General features: G+C 39.2%; 1 protein-coding gene across 4 annotated transcripts in view; it reads left to right on the forward strand.

Annotated features, from left to right (window-relative positions):
* The window catches only part of LOC119476066 (pro-neuregulin-2, membrane-bound isoform-like), an 86,056-nt gene that overhangs the window by 64,153 nt on the left and 6,887 nt on the right, over positions 1-15,016 (forward strand). For 2 of the 4 annotated variants that reach the window (XM_037749252.1, XM_037749255.1), the window contains exons 5-10: positions 5,205-5,263; positions 8,704-8,727; positions 10,270-10,372; positions 11,213-11,336; positions 11,486-11,613; positions 11,839-12,060. In XM_037749252.1, the coding sequence (XP_037605180.1) occupies positions 5,205-5,263; positions 8,704-8,727; positions 10,270-10,372; positions 11,213-11,336; positions 11,486-11,613; positions 11,839-12,060 (660 nt within the window). Of the gene's footprint in view, positions 1-4,718; positions 4,796-5,204; positions 5,264-8,703; positions 8,728-10,269; positions 10,373-11,212; positions 11,337-11,485; positions 11,614-11,838; positions 12,061-15,016 lie in introns of all 4 variants that reach the window. The other 2 variants (XM_037749253.1, XM_037749254.1) reach the window with 2 other exon arrangements.

Consider the following 15,016-nt stretch of genomic DNA (forward strand, 5'->3'; position numbering starts at 1 on the left):
TTCAGGAAAAAACAGGTTGACATTATCCCAGAAACAACCTTTTTTTTTACATTTTAGTTTTGTATTAGACTCGAGGTCAAGAGACGTTATTTGGCACAGTGTTCAGGCGGAGTTATCATTTAAAATAAACTGTTTTCTTTCTTATTTTTCAAATCACTGACAGATTTTTATGTGTACAGATACATTGATTAGATTATCTATTAGAGCTGCTACCAACTATTATTTTTATTGTCGATTAATCTGTTGATTATTTCCTTGATGAATCGATTAGTTGTTTGGTCTATAAAATGTCAGAAAATGGTGAAAAATGGCGATCAGTGTTTCCGAAAGCTCAAGATGACGTCCTCAAATGTCTTGTTTTGTCCACAACTCAAAGATATTCGGTTAACTGCATAGAGGAGTAAAGAAACCAGAAAATATTCACATTTAAGAAGCTGGAATCAGAATCATTGGAAGCTGGAATCATTTTTACTGTTTTTTCTTAAAAGGTTACTCAAACCGATTAATCGATTATCAAAATAGTTGCTGATTAATTTAATAGGAAATGTAAATATTGGCTGCTTTCCTTAATCTTCTATCATATTAGACTGAAGATATTTGGGTTTTGAACTAAAGATTGAACAAAACAAGCAATTTGAATTTTTGCTTTTGGAAATGTGACGGACATTTTTAGATATTTTGTGACATTTTACGGATCAAAAGATATAAATGAATCAAGGAAATAATTGCTAATAATTCATCAATAATTACCCAACTCAACTTTATTTATATAGCACCTTTCAAACAATAACGCAGCCCAAAATGCAGAGCAAGATTAAAACAGCACAGACAAAATAATAATAATAATAATAATAATAATAATAATAGTAATAATAATAATAATAATAATAATAATAATAATAATAATAACAATAATTACAATGATAACAATAATAAAATAGACAACAAAAAATTTAATTTTGAAAGACTAAAAATTACAACAAAAAGCAATGACATTTTTAAATAAATAAAGGTCATTAGAATAAATAGGCATAATAATAATCACCTTAATGAAAATAATGTCAGATGCAACCTTAATCAAGCAGTAAAACCTAATAGTATACTTATAACACAAAATATGCACATTATTTCTCATCATGGTTGCCAAATATTATGTTGCATGTTCTGTTCGACCATATGTCATTGTAGCATAAGTCCTCCGGCTGGTTTGATATACTGTAGAGCTGGAACATTGGCGAGGCTCCTGCGCCCAGTTGGCCCGAGGAAGACTGCTCAACAAGCAACGAGGACATGGCTGCAACAGCCGTTCACTACGCTGTGTACAAATTGGAGGCAGCAATAACTCAATTGCTGCAGCTAATTCACTCACGGCCGGGGCACAGGCCCAGAAAAGTTGGATAATGCAGTGAAGGCCTGCAGGGATTTGTTGCCCCACAGCCATCTCATTCAATATAGGCCAGGCTTCAGTGGGTATTACTCACCGGCTAAACAAGTCCTGCAGACAGCTAGCCCTACTTTAATGCCATGCTCCCTCACTTTGAGCTTTACGTTTTGTTTGGGGGAGACGTAAGGTTAATAAATGACACAAAGGAAGTACCTCACTAAAGTAAACATATTTTTTCTGATGATTTCCTTCACATAAATTAATTGTAAAAAAGGAATTTGGCCTCTTATGAACATATCAATCATTTTCACAAAAAGCATCAACATAATGATGTCTTTTAGTCTTTTAATATTTAGTTAGATTTTTTTTTAATCTATTTTATCATTTTATTTATTTATTTCATTATTTATTTGACAGAGACAATACATGTAGGCATTGTTACACTTAATTAAAATGCAACCAATGAAATGTATATAGGACTTCTACCCATAGCTAATTTGCAGACTTTGTCCCTGGTTAGGCTTTTAAGAAAAAATAAAAATACATAATACAACATAATACATATACAGTATATCTAACATATAATCTACATGTGTCTATATGGTGTGACAGTAGTATGGGGAGTCATTATTAATTTCAAAGTTTAATAAGTTTAGTTTTCAATAATTCTTTTTTTTCTCAATCAATCGATTGGTCATTTTAGTCTATAAAATGGTAGAAAAGAGTGAAAAATGCTTATTTTTATTTCCTTAAGCCGTGGGTGATGTTTTCAAATTGTTTTGTCCGACCAACAGTCCAAAACTAGAAGATATTCACAATAAAACTGAGAAAAGCAGTATATTTCACACCGCAGAAGCTGGAATCAGAGAATTGTTATAGGGATTATCAAAATAGTCGCAGACCAAATTTCTTGGTTTCAGCTCTGTAAAGATGTAAAATGTAAAAGTACATTCTTCACTGAAAGGAAATTATTTCTTCAGAACAAAAGCAGAATTATCAGCAAAGTGCACTAGGAACTTTTAGCAAATCACCTCTCTGGGTTGTGTAATTCTGCTGTATATACAGTATGTAGAATATACGTATAAGTATAGGTCCTGCTTCACATCTCCTAACACATGGTAAAACCTTCTTTTTCCTTCCTCCTAAAGGTTTATTTTTGATCAAAGAATAACAAATAATGACAGTGATTTATTTTTTAGACTGCAGATAAAAGAGTGGTAATAGAGTTTGCAGCTGCACCTGGACTGAACATTTGCACGCTCATCTGATTTTAAATGACGCGGTGACAGTTTATTTCTTTCATCTTTCAGCCAAGTCTCCTCGGTCTAGGTGGTGCTCTCCCCCAGTTAAACACCATCACTCAGGATGAGTAATTTAATGCTGCATGTTATGGTGCTCCTGGGAGGCGTTGTGTGAAACCAGTAAATCACGAGCAATGACCTTTGTTGGACTGGTGGTCTAGTTGTGACTGCGAGTGGAATGTCGGTGCCCCTGAAAGACCAGGCTGCTCATCCTAATGGGGTTATAATGAGGAAATATGGTTTGGCTCAACACTGTTGATGGTGATGATACAGTAGTCTTTGATTTATGTCTCAAACCAGATGTAAAGAGAGTTGTCCAGTCGTGTTTCCCATTGAGAAAACAATCAAATGATTCTTTTAGAACTGGAAATTCAGGATCTTATTTCCTCTTGATTCGGCCATTCCACCTCCCTGTCCTGCGGTATTGGTCATAAATCTGTCTCATTTGGAGGTTATGAACACATACCAGCCTCTCAACAGGCACCAAGAGAAGGAGGATTGATTTATCGATCACCTACAAAGCAGTGCACGGTTCATTCCCACATACATTCCTATTTTTTGTCCATGAATGTCGCTTTTCTCATCCCCAAAATACAGACTGAGGTCAATAAGAGCCCCTGAAGCTAGAGCTGCACAATTGATCTAAATTTTTGATCAATCGAAATCATGATATGGCCTACTGCAATTTTCAAATCCCAGGACGTGCAATATTTGTTAAAGGTGAAATGTGTGTCAAATACCATTTTAAATGAAATATTGTGGTGCTGCAGAGATGTCCTGGCCGACACATCATATTCTACAGATGTAAGATAACATCTTTGTTTGGTACAGATCCCCGCAAAAATCACACCTTAATCATTTTTAATATGTTTTTCAAGGAAAATAAGAATAATGATGTAAAAATGATCATTCCCTCTAATATCGCAATTGCAATATCAGTCAAAATAATCACAATTACATATTTTTTCCAAAATGTTCAGCCCTACCTGAAGCCTATAAATGTGTTTTTACATCATCATTTGGAACCTGTTTTTGTTAACATGCATTTTCTTTAGTTTTTTTTATTATTAAATATCATTTTATTTTTTTTATTTTTTTATTGTTATATTTTGTAGTATACTGTGGGTCACTTTTAGTACTTTTAGTCTTTTGTTTCTTTTTTCTTTTCTTTTTTTAAATATCTGGACAGTGAAACAGTTTATTGATTGTTATGTGTCTTAATCTAAGAAAAGTATTATTATTATTATTATTATTATTATTATTATTATTATTAATAGTAGTCATTTTTAAATGATCTATTATTTTTTCCTTTTTCAATATTTTATTCATAAAGCCTATATATTAGTTTTTGTATCATCATTTGAAACCTGTTTTTGTAAACATGCCTTTTATTAGCTTTTATTATTATTATATCTTTTTAATTTTATATTTATATTATTATTATAATTTGTAGTACACTGTGGGTAATTTTTTGTAGCAGTTTTTTGTTTCTTTTTTTATATCTGGACGGTGAAACATTTTATTGGTTGTAAGTGTCATACCTTATATTCATAAAATTGCTGTCTAAGAAAAGTATTGTTATTGATATTAATAATAGTAGGAGTAATTCATTTTTCATTTATTCATTTTTTTTCCCTTTTTTAAATATTTTATTCATAATTCTTCCAGAAAGAAAAGAGACAAAACATTGAAGTGGTTAACAAACAGCAACATTACACGCCTCCTCCCACCCCTCCCAACACATGTAAGCGAGAAAAAGAAAAAGGGAGAAAAAAGGCATCAAAACAATTTGTGTGCTCTTCGTCATATTTTCCATTTATTTTGAATGGGATTATGATCAAGAGTCTACAGTCATCATTATGTTGGGTCATCTTTGGAAGTTTCCCGTGTTTTCACTGTTGTTTTTTTTGTGTCCATATGGCTTCACTGTGACCTTTCACAATATGTTTGAAAGGATTTAAACCCATAATATTTACAGTGCACCTCACTTCCTGTGTTTTTCCTTCTCATAACACTTGTCTGCTCCTTCCCAGATGTCCGGATGGATACTTCGGCCCACGATGCTTAAAGACCGAGCCGCTGCGATTGTACATGCCCAATCCTTTCAAAAGTATGTCCACTTGATATGAGCAGCTGAGAACAGGGACACAGTTGTCACTGGATTGCCTCTGTGGACTCCTGCTGCCCCACCCCCACCCCCCCCCCCACCCCCCAGTTCTCTTCCTCTTTCTTTCTTCTCCTCTTTCTCAGGTCAACACGTAATGAGCTGTGCACTATACCCTGCACACGGTGGTGTCATCCATGGGAACACTCTGCTTTCTGCTGTCTATAGTTGTGCTGTTGTTCTAACTCTCTCTCTCTCTCTCTCTCTCCCTCCCTCCCTATCTCCCTCCTCACTTTCTCTTACGCATACTCTCCTTTTCACTCCACCCTCTCTCTCTTTCTTTTCTCTTTTCTGTTCCTCACTCACCCACCACCCTTCTCCTCCCTCTCTCTCTTTGTGGCTTTCTTTCCATCAGGTGTCCAAATGACTTTACTGGTGATCGCTGTCAAACCTACGTTATGGCCAGTTTCTACCGTATGTCAATTTCCTCTTCTGTCACTCTGTCCTCGTGTCACGCGTGCATGCCGGGTGTAGAGAGAGACTGCATTAATTATTACCTAATACTGTAGTTGTGTCTGTGCCTCCTGCGATGACTCATTCACAAGTTGGCATCGTTTAGCAGAGTCTGTTGTTGTGTTTGGTCTGCATGTGTGCCCTTTAACTCGCAGCGTGTTGCATGCAAGCCGGTAGTAAGTCAGATGGCAACAAGTAGGCGGCTGAATTTAGATGCACAAAGTCAGCTGCATGTAACGACACAGTCTAATGGCAAAACGATTACTAAACACCCAACCTTAATCTCACTTACTAATGATCATGCAATCAGCTGCATGTTTGATCCTATTAGAGCTGATAGAGAGACAGGCCTGAACAATTAGCACTAACTAATGACAAATGATTGAATCTGCAGGTGGTGTATTGGCTTAACTGATAGAGAAATATTTGTTGAGGGCCAACAAGATACGTCATGTTCATCATAAATATACTAGCGGGAAATTGTGCATCTATAAGTATGTAGGTACGTGAGCCAACATGACAGAATTGTTGACTAATTTGATTTGATCTCAAACATCTATGTCATCGTCTTGTTAGTGTTCACGCTCCGTGGATCACAGTTTCTTTAAGTAGGCTATACATGCACATACAGGCATACAGACATTTTTTTTTTCACTTTCAAACCAACCGCATAACAGCCAGACTTTAATAAACATCAAACGCCGCTGAGACCACACCTGAACATTCAGCAAATTGTTGCTAACATCGCCTCAGAAGCAAAGCCACAAAATGGAGCTCTCGCAGCAGATGTCCTCAGCGCAGAGTTCACGTGCCGTGCCGCGCTGCAGTGCCGTGTCAAACAGCTTTGCCTGGGGTGAGAGACGCCATTCCTGCACCCCCTCCACACGGCAACATCAGAAAACACATCCATCAGCTTCGAAATTATACCATGATTAGATAAAGCTTTCTGGAGAGCTGTGGCTTGATAGGTCTTGCCCTTAAGGTTTTTCAGATTTGATCCTCTATTACCTGTTGGCTGATTACTTGTAAAGTATCTCAAGTGATATTGGAAGGAGTGACCTGACATGGAGGAAACATAAACAACTGCAGCTCGGACTGCAGAAAACGTGGTTAAAGATAGTGTATGGTAATAATATAGAAAATACAAAGCTTATAATTCATGTCAGATAATGGCATCTCAGAATCTCCTGGTATCAATCTTCCTGCATATTTGTCAGTGTCATGTCTTTGCAGGCCCATGTGGTTGCAATCCAACGCAACAGTACGGTTAAAAAACTAACTGCATCTGCTTTGTGGAGCTGCCTGATGTCGCCTACAGAGTCTCATCCGACTTGTAGAGCTTACACACACTGTTTGTTGTATGTTGGCTCCGAGTACAATGCGAAAACCCCCCTTCTTAACTACGAGTAATTTCATCTCACATTAAGTCGTAATGCACTGTGCTGAAATTGCTCGTTTTTTTGGCAGAGCAGACGGCGGTTGTGTGGGAGCTCTCTTTCCTCCGCTGTTTTCTGCATTCTGTCTTAACTTCGGTGCAGCTGTGCGACAGCATTCAGTTCCAGCTCTCGTCCAGACACACAAACACAAAACAGGCTTTGATTAGTTGCTTTACATGTGTGCATGTTCAAATCAATGACCTGAGTGAAAACAATCAGATGTTCTCCGTCCACGATGAAACTATCATCCATCAAGAACCTGCATGTACTTTGTAATTTTACATTTTAGGCATCACCTCCAAACTCTGTTATTTCAAATAGAAAAGATTAAGCGTCCACTCAGTCCAAGTGTGTGACGTTATATCATCTTATTGTTCCAAAAATTCAGGTTTATAAAAGCCACATTCAGTGATGACAGATGTGCTTTGTTTTTTGGAAAAGCTACATAGCAATCATTAATGGCCTCTCACATATTTCACATTTTCTACTCCCAATTAAGGAGAATAAATCTCATTTTCTCATGCACATGTGCACACGCACACACACACACACACACACACACTCCATCCCATACTTAAAGACTCGCCTCCTGGTGGGGCGCCTCCCATCCCCAGGAGATACCCAAAAAGAAGGAGGATGGCTTCTGCTCCTCCGCCATAAGGGCTTGGCTTCACAAGAGCATGTTGTCATAAGAACAGCTGGGACTTGCTTCAACCCAAGCAAAGCAAGCGAGCTGCCAGAGATATGGACTCAGCTGGTTGGTGCAGCCTCCCCATGGCCTCACTCTGCCATATAATATAAAGTCCGACCATAATTCTTCTCATTCAGGGTGATTAGTCCGATGCACTCCTTTTTTAACTTGCCTGTTCATGTGATGGGTGTGTTGCGTTTTTTTAGAGAGCAGAAAAACTGAAAGCACAGGTAATCTCAGTGGATGACGCATGTTTTCCCTTTAAAGCAATTATGAGAGTAATATGTCCTATTCCCGTTAGGAGATTTTGTTTGGTTATGGGATGAAACTCTCTGCAAACCTGAAACCTCAAAAATCACTTGCAAAATGTAAAAGTAAGGGGAAACATCGGACTGTGTTGAGACATACAGCAGAAAGAAACTGCACACGAGAGGAACACCTAGAGCCGAACTCAAGAAATGTTGTAGTTGGTAGGGATGCACCGATCCAACTTTTTCAGCCGCAATATTTGGGCTTTGGGTATCGGCCGATACCGAGTACCAATCCAATACCATTTAATTAATAAGCTGTATGCCTCACTGTGTGGCATGATCTCAGTCACTTGACTGAGATCATTCTTTAATGTGTAAGGCAATATCAGGCTTGACTTAAACATTGCTTTCCTAACTTTATAAAAAAAAAATGTAACAAATAAATACATAGATATAAATTTAGTGAATTGTTATTTATTATTAAAATACTAAATCGTACACCAGAAACTTGGCAAAACAATCCTCAAAATTAACAGGAATTACATACAGGTTCAAACCTTTTTAATGCAGCAACAAATTTGTCAAAACTTAAACATGAAAAATCGAACAGGTAAAATTCCAGTCTATAATATATATAGTATATACACATAGAATTTAATTGAATAGATCGGCCCCATTGTCACCGATATCCGATCCAGTTATCTGAGTCAGTATCGGCCCGATATCCAATCCGGTATCGGTGCATCCCTAGTAGTTTGATTAGAATATTAGACTTAAAAATAAAAAAAAATGAAATTGTAGTTGTTTAGTTTTTGTAGTGTGGTTTGAAGTGTGTGTTGCATGCTGTGTGTTCTCGTCCTTAACCGCGTCATGCTGACAATTACTGACAAAGTGTTTGTTGTCTCAGTAATGCCTATTTTGTGTTTGCTCCACTATCTGTTAGAAGGTGCCACTCTCTTAACCTGGTCTCTTGTTTCTTTTTTTTGTGTTTCCCTTCCAACTGTCAACCCTCTGCAATGGCAGAGCATCTTGGGATTGAATTTATGGGTATGGAACAATCCGTTTTGACTCTCAGTCCTAGCATAGCTACTAAATAGACATCCTCCGTTTTGACTTGCTCCCGTTCCGTCTGTGGTTTGAACTGTTAATCATAACGTCCCCCCGATTAACAAATCAGTCTCTCAGCCGATCCTACCATAACTCATTGTAACGACAAACCCTCAGCCGATTCTCCATCAATCATCATTAACCTGGATGTCATCACCTGCACCTCTCATACATGTGCAATGGAAAATAGAACTGTATTAACTTTGAGAGTTTCCGTCTCACTCACAGTAGCATACTTTCCCTTTTTGGACTCATTCCGTCCGTAACAAGCATGATGTATCATGTTTGTAGCTACCAGATGTCTTTCCTCAATCTTCAACTCTACATCTATCCAATCCTTTTAACCTCTACTGTCCGTCTTTTCCCTTGATATGCCACCTCTTTCCTTTTATTTATGTGTTCTCTTGTTTCTTGCATCACCCCGTCGCTAGCATAGCTGAAATGTAACTTTGAAGTATGAAATATAATACCTGTGTTACTGGTTTGAATTCAACGAGTAGATGCTGTGATGTGAGCATGCAATGCTATATTTAGAAGCTACAGTCATGTTTTTTTTCTTCTATCTGCCGCTATTTCCATCCTCCTTCATTGTTATAGCTCTTGTTTTCTGCTACCTTTTCCAGAAAAGTGCTACAGTGGTTGAAGAGTGTAGAATAAATCTTTTCGCAGAATGTGTTAATTATACAAGTACATTTGGACCATAAGGACATTGTGAATAAGCACGTGAATATGATTTATTTACGGTGTCAGAAACTCGACACAAACTGGTACGCCAATGTAAAATGGCTGCTTCAGATGGGTCACAAATTCTATTCATTTTTGTTACATTATTTATCAGGGACCACACTACCTCTTTGCTCGTTTTCTCCAGGGACGCAAAGAGTCTACCTCAACCTCACACAAGCTCTTCTCTGGAAAAGCAAAAAGCATCCAGTTTCATATTTAATGATATTTCATTTCAAAATCCCCTTGTTTCATAAATTACTGTAACATAAGATCTCATAATTGTGTTTACTGAATGCCTGAGCAGATGAAGACTTCACGTCAAACAATGCACGTTTCCAAATCACATGTGCTATACTGCACAGGTTCTACTGGTTCAGAACCATTATAGTATCATATATAATTGGAAAAGACTTAGATTTTTAGAGAATACAGTTGCTTAATAGATCAGTCTAACTCTTGCTGAGCCCCTGCTCCCACCCACGCCGCCTCACTGCAGCGCAGGCGGCAACAGCATCTGTTGTATTTGTGATTACGTGCGAGGAGGAAAGGTTTGACTGTGAAGTGAGTTGTCAGGGAAGATGAAGCTTCATACTGCTCAGGATTTAGTCAAAAAGAAAGAAATGTAGATTTACAGTGAAAAAAAAGTGGAAAACCGCACCTTCAAGACACTAATTTTTTTTTTCTTGTTATTTCTCTCACTGTGTGCATGTGGTGTGTGTGGGTGCGTCTGTGTATCTGTGGGTGTGATGTTGACAGAGGCAGAGGAACTCTACCAGAAAAGAGTCCTGACAATCACGGGTATTTGTGTGGCTCTGTTGGTGGTGGGCATCGTGTGTGTGGTTGCCTACTGTAAAACCAAGTAAGTCCCGCTGATGAATGGATCAGCTCATGTCGCCTTTCCTCTCACATTTCTATCACCATGTGCATTTTATCAAGAAATAGCTGTACACTCAAGCTGCTGTAATATGCAGCATAGGTGGGAATAGATTACTGTGTATACTGTTTTAAAATGTAGTCTTTTTATATTGTTTACAGGTAAAAGAGTTGTTACATCAATTAAAAAAAACATAATGGGGCTGTTATAGTTAACGCATTCATTTTAACGCCACTCATTTCTTTAGCACATTAATGCAACTTGTGATTATTAGGTTGTAGCGGGCTCAGTTTTAAAGCTAGAGTGAAGATACTAAATTTTGGCAAAGAAAAATGGGCATGGCCATTTTTAAAGGGGTCCCTTGACCTCTGACCTCAAGATATGTGAATGAAAATGGGTTCTATGGGTACAAGTCTCCCCTTTACAGACATGATAATCAATTGCAGTTTGGGGAAAGTCATAGTCAAGTCAGCACACTGACACACTGACAGCTGTTGTTGCCTGTTGGGCTTGAGTTTACCATGTTATGATTTGAGCATATTTTTTATGTGAGGGTTTCTGGACAATATTTGTCACTGTTTTGTGTTGTTAAATGATTTCCAATAATAAATATATACATACATTTGCATAAAGCAGCATATTTGCCCACTCCCATGTTGATAAGAGTATTAAATACTTGACAAATCTCCCTTTAAGGTACATTTTGAACAGAAAAAAAATGTGATTCATTTGTGATTAAATATTTTAATCAATTGTCAGCCCTAGTTATATCATTACTTAATGCATCTTAAGAAAGAGTGATAATGACTGAGATCTACTCAACAGGAAACAAAGAAAGAAAATGCACAATCATCTGCGACAGAACATGTGTCCAGAACATCCCAATCGTAACCTTGCTAACGGACCCAATCACCCAGGACCAGGCCCGGAGGAAATCCCTATGGTCGATGTGAGTTTCTGAAAGGATTCCTATCGTTATTAAAGTACACGCACACAGATGTACATCAAATGGTTTTATGCTCAGTTATATAATCAAAGCTTGTCTTTTTTTTCCACATTTTTTCCCCATCTGCCAAATCCATTTTTCCACCAACACAGTACATATCAAAGAATGTCCCTGCGACTGAACGAGTCATACGGCCTGCAACGGAGGGATCGTTCCCTGCCAGCCATGCCTCTTCCAGATCTCACAACTCTTCCACGCGAGCCCATTCATCAACTCACAGGTAAGCATGCACCGTACAGGCCTTGTGTTTTATATAAATATAGAATCTCACACAAACTGATTAATTTGGTTGATTGGTGCCTCTGGAAACAGGTGCTTTGATTGTCAAGCTTCTTTTTCCAAAGTTAAAAGTACTTCACTCTGAAAAAGCAGGATAGAAAAAAAAGGAATCACACTGGGACACGCCATGGGTGTGTGAGTCTTAACGCCTTTTTTAATTTGTCAGACATGAGGAGCGGACATGGAGCCTGGAACATTCTGACAGCATCCTCTCCGACTCGCCGGGAATGATGTCATCATCCGTGGGGACCAGTAAATGCAGCAGCCCTGCGTGCATGGAGGCACGGGCCCGGCGCGCCGCACACTGTGGTTACTCCGACCCCCACCGGCCGGGCCTGCAGTACGGAGACTCCTTCGACTCGCTGGGAGACTCTCCGCACAGCGACAGGTGGGAAAAAAAGGCCCACGCGTGGTTGATGTGGCACTCGGTTTGTCGTGAACATTTTGAGAAGTTTGCTCTCTCTCTGCTGGTTCTCTCTCAGCCTCGAGAGGCCAGTCAGGGCACTCTGAGAGACTCAGTGGAAACTGACACACAGCAGGCATGATGATGATGAAATACGCTAAGGTAGGCAAGAGTGAAAAGCAGTGCTTATGTGCTTCAGTGGGAACTCTGTGCATACAGCTACTGTAACATTACTCCATGGCCAGTATGTAGTTCTGATTGGCTAAAGCGTTCCCTTTAATTCTCCTTAAGGAACAATATGAAATTTTGGGGGAAATACACCTATTTTCCATCTTGTCCAGAGACCGTTTCATCTTTGTGCAACCCGGTCTCACTCCCAACTCGTCAAATACCGCCGATTGGGAAATGCCCCTAACTCCAGTGTAAACCCACCCACGGCCTTAGTCGGAGCAAGTGACGTTGTATTAATAGTGTGAGAGTCCACTCAGGGCAGGCGGGTCAAACAAACACAAGTCTTTCAACCAGGAACACGTTGACTTATTTTGTCACGTCAGTCTTCTTTCGTCACTCGTGGGTATCATAAGTCCGGTGAGTCACGTGAGTCGTTAGTCAGTGAACTTAACGTCAACCACGACCGTTTTCTAAACCTAGCTAAGTGATTGTGTTGCCTAAACCTAACTTCCTGTGAAAATAGAAGTTTATTTTGAAAGGACACTATGCATGTAACAAGCATATATTGCCACGCCTTCCCCGGTCCATCCAAAGGTATACGCGAGAGGTATACCTGTGCATCGGTCTCCGATGCCAAGAGGCACTGTCCAAGTGGCGGTATTTGATGAGTTGGGAGTGAGAATGTGTTGCTTTGCGTCATGGAAAAAGGTCCAGGATGAGCTAGGCTAACTAGCTTAGCACAAAGAGTAGAAGCAGGAAGTAGCAGTCTATCAGAAGAGAGGAAATATGCCTTTCAACACCTCCAAAGCTATCTACTGTATATTTATCCTGCACCTATTTCCGTACTATTTCTGTACTTCTCATGTGACTCTGGGCTGGATGGCAGACAGGCAGATCCCCAAAATGTCAGAGTGCTCCTTTAACACAAACCAGAACGCGACAGCTCAAACACAACCAATTCACTCTAAATAATGCGTCCTCCACATGCTACTCTATTTCAGTAGTGCTTAATGTCACACATGGCCTGAATTTGAACTTGCTTTTTTAAGTGCCTAAGATACAGCCCCTGATTTTGTTATAGGGCCCAATGGTGATCTTCAGAATCCCAAAACGCTCTCCCAGTGCTCACTACTGATGTTTTGAATTCCAACACCTTTCACAGCAAAGCATCCATCACTCAACAAGCCTTAGCATTGAGCTGGCAGGAAGTTTGGGGATATGGGAGCGTGATTGAGCCATATACTGAAATTATGGAGTGTAATGTATCTTTAAGCATCAACACAACACCCATAAAACAGTTGGTTGGTATTTTGGCTAAAGATACACATATTTTTTGAGGGAAGGGAATGATGACCCAGTTAGGTAGAGGAAGTCTGTCTTTAGTTGACCCTGTAATTGAAGACCCTGTGTTTAAGGTTTGAAAAAACATGCTATACATGAGGTCATCCTGCCCTTTCCTTTCTTATAGCTTATACACAAGTAACCACGATTATGCTGAGCATCAGCCAATCCATTTCAGATGGGTTCACATTAGAAAAGGTGACGTACAATTATAGTTCAATGGAAGCTGAGCTTATCATACTGGGAAGTTGATTTACCTCGAAAACATTATCCGCTGATATACAGAGCGCCATCTATCGGCTGTTGTCAAAAAAGCACCAGAGTTTCGACTCTTTGCTGTTATACTCTTTGGCGTTATGCCCAGTGAAACCACGTAAGATACTGTGGACAGGACAGTGTGATATCTAGATGGTAGATCTCACAAACTCTGAGCCAAGGTGGCCTCAAAGTAGACAGCCTCTGCTGAGATTACTTTTTAACAAACAAAAAAAGTGGTCACATTCTCAGACAAGTGGGACGTCGAGGTAATTAAACCCTTGCACAAGGTTGTCGTGGCAAACAATTGATTGTGCAAGTGCAAAGCCCACGTATCCTCTATTTAAATGTGTCAACTGGTCGCAGGTATGAAGCCGCCTCTCCTGCTCACAAATAAAAACAAATCAAGGTAAAATGCATATTTATTTAAAAAAAAACGTTTGCAGTTTAGAAGCAGCCACTAGATCAGTGTGCATCGTGACCTCAGATCATCTGCAGCAAAGGTGCAACTGAATGAGCCAACTGGTGCCTGCATGTCTTTTATTAGCTATACAGTTTTAAGTACATAACATTCAGGCAAACTTAAGGCACACTTAGGATCAGATGTAGACCTTACATACCTAACAAATTCACTAATGTCTGCTATTGCTGCAAAATGCCTACTGGAGTAGTTCAATATGCATATGACCAGTGCCTTATAGACTGTCAGAAACCAACCAGACAAGATGTGTCTTGTCTTTTTATCTGCTTGAGCTGTGAGGTATCAACAATGCCAGCATACAACAACCATGTATGCACGAATAGGACCTTGGCCAATGAGTTGTTATGCAGAGCCAGATTGCATAACCAACATCCCCTCAGAGTCATTCCAGGTAACCAGCGCCTCTTCCATCATGGCAACAGCTCCTGCTTCAGCTGAATCAGCAGAGCTGTGGGAATATCTCAGGCTTGTGTCTCACACGGCATGTTGTCTCCTAAAGGCAATGAACCGTCGACGCAAACACGCAGTGATATGTGAATCATAAGTTGCTTTTCAAATAAGATAAGATAAGATAAGATGAACCTTTATTAATCCCCAGTGTGGGAAATTCAGGTGTCAAAGCAGCAAAGTGCAGATACAGAGGTACAGGTGTACAAAAAGATTATAAAACAATAAATAGAAATACAGAATATA

This window comes from Sebastes umbrosus, chromosome 17 (assembly GCF_015220745.1).
Source record: "Sebastes umbrosus isolate fSebUmb1 chromosome 17, fSebUmb1.pri, whole genome shotgun sequence".
NCBI lineage: Eukaryota > Metazoa > Chordata > Actinopteri > Perciformes > Sebastidae > Sebastes > Sebastes umbrosus.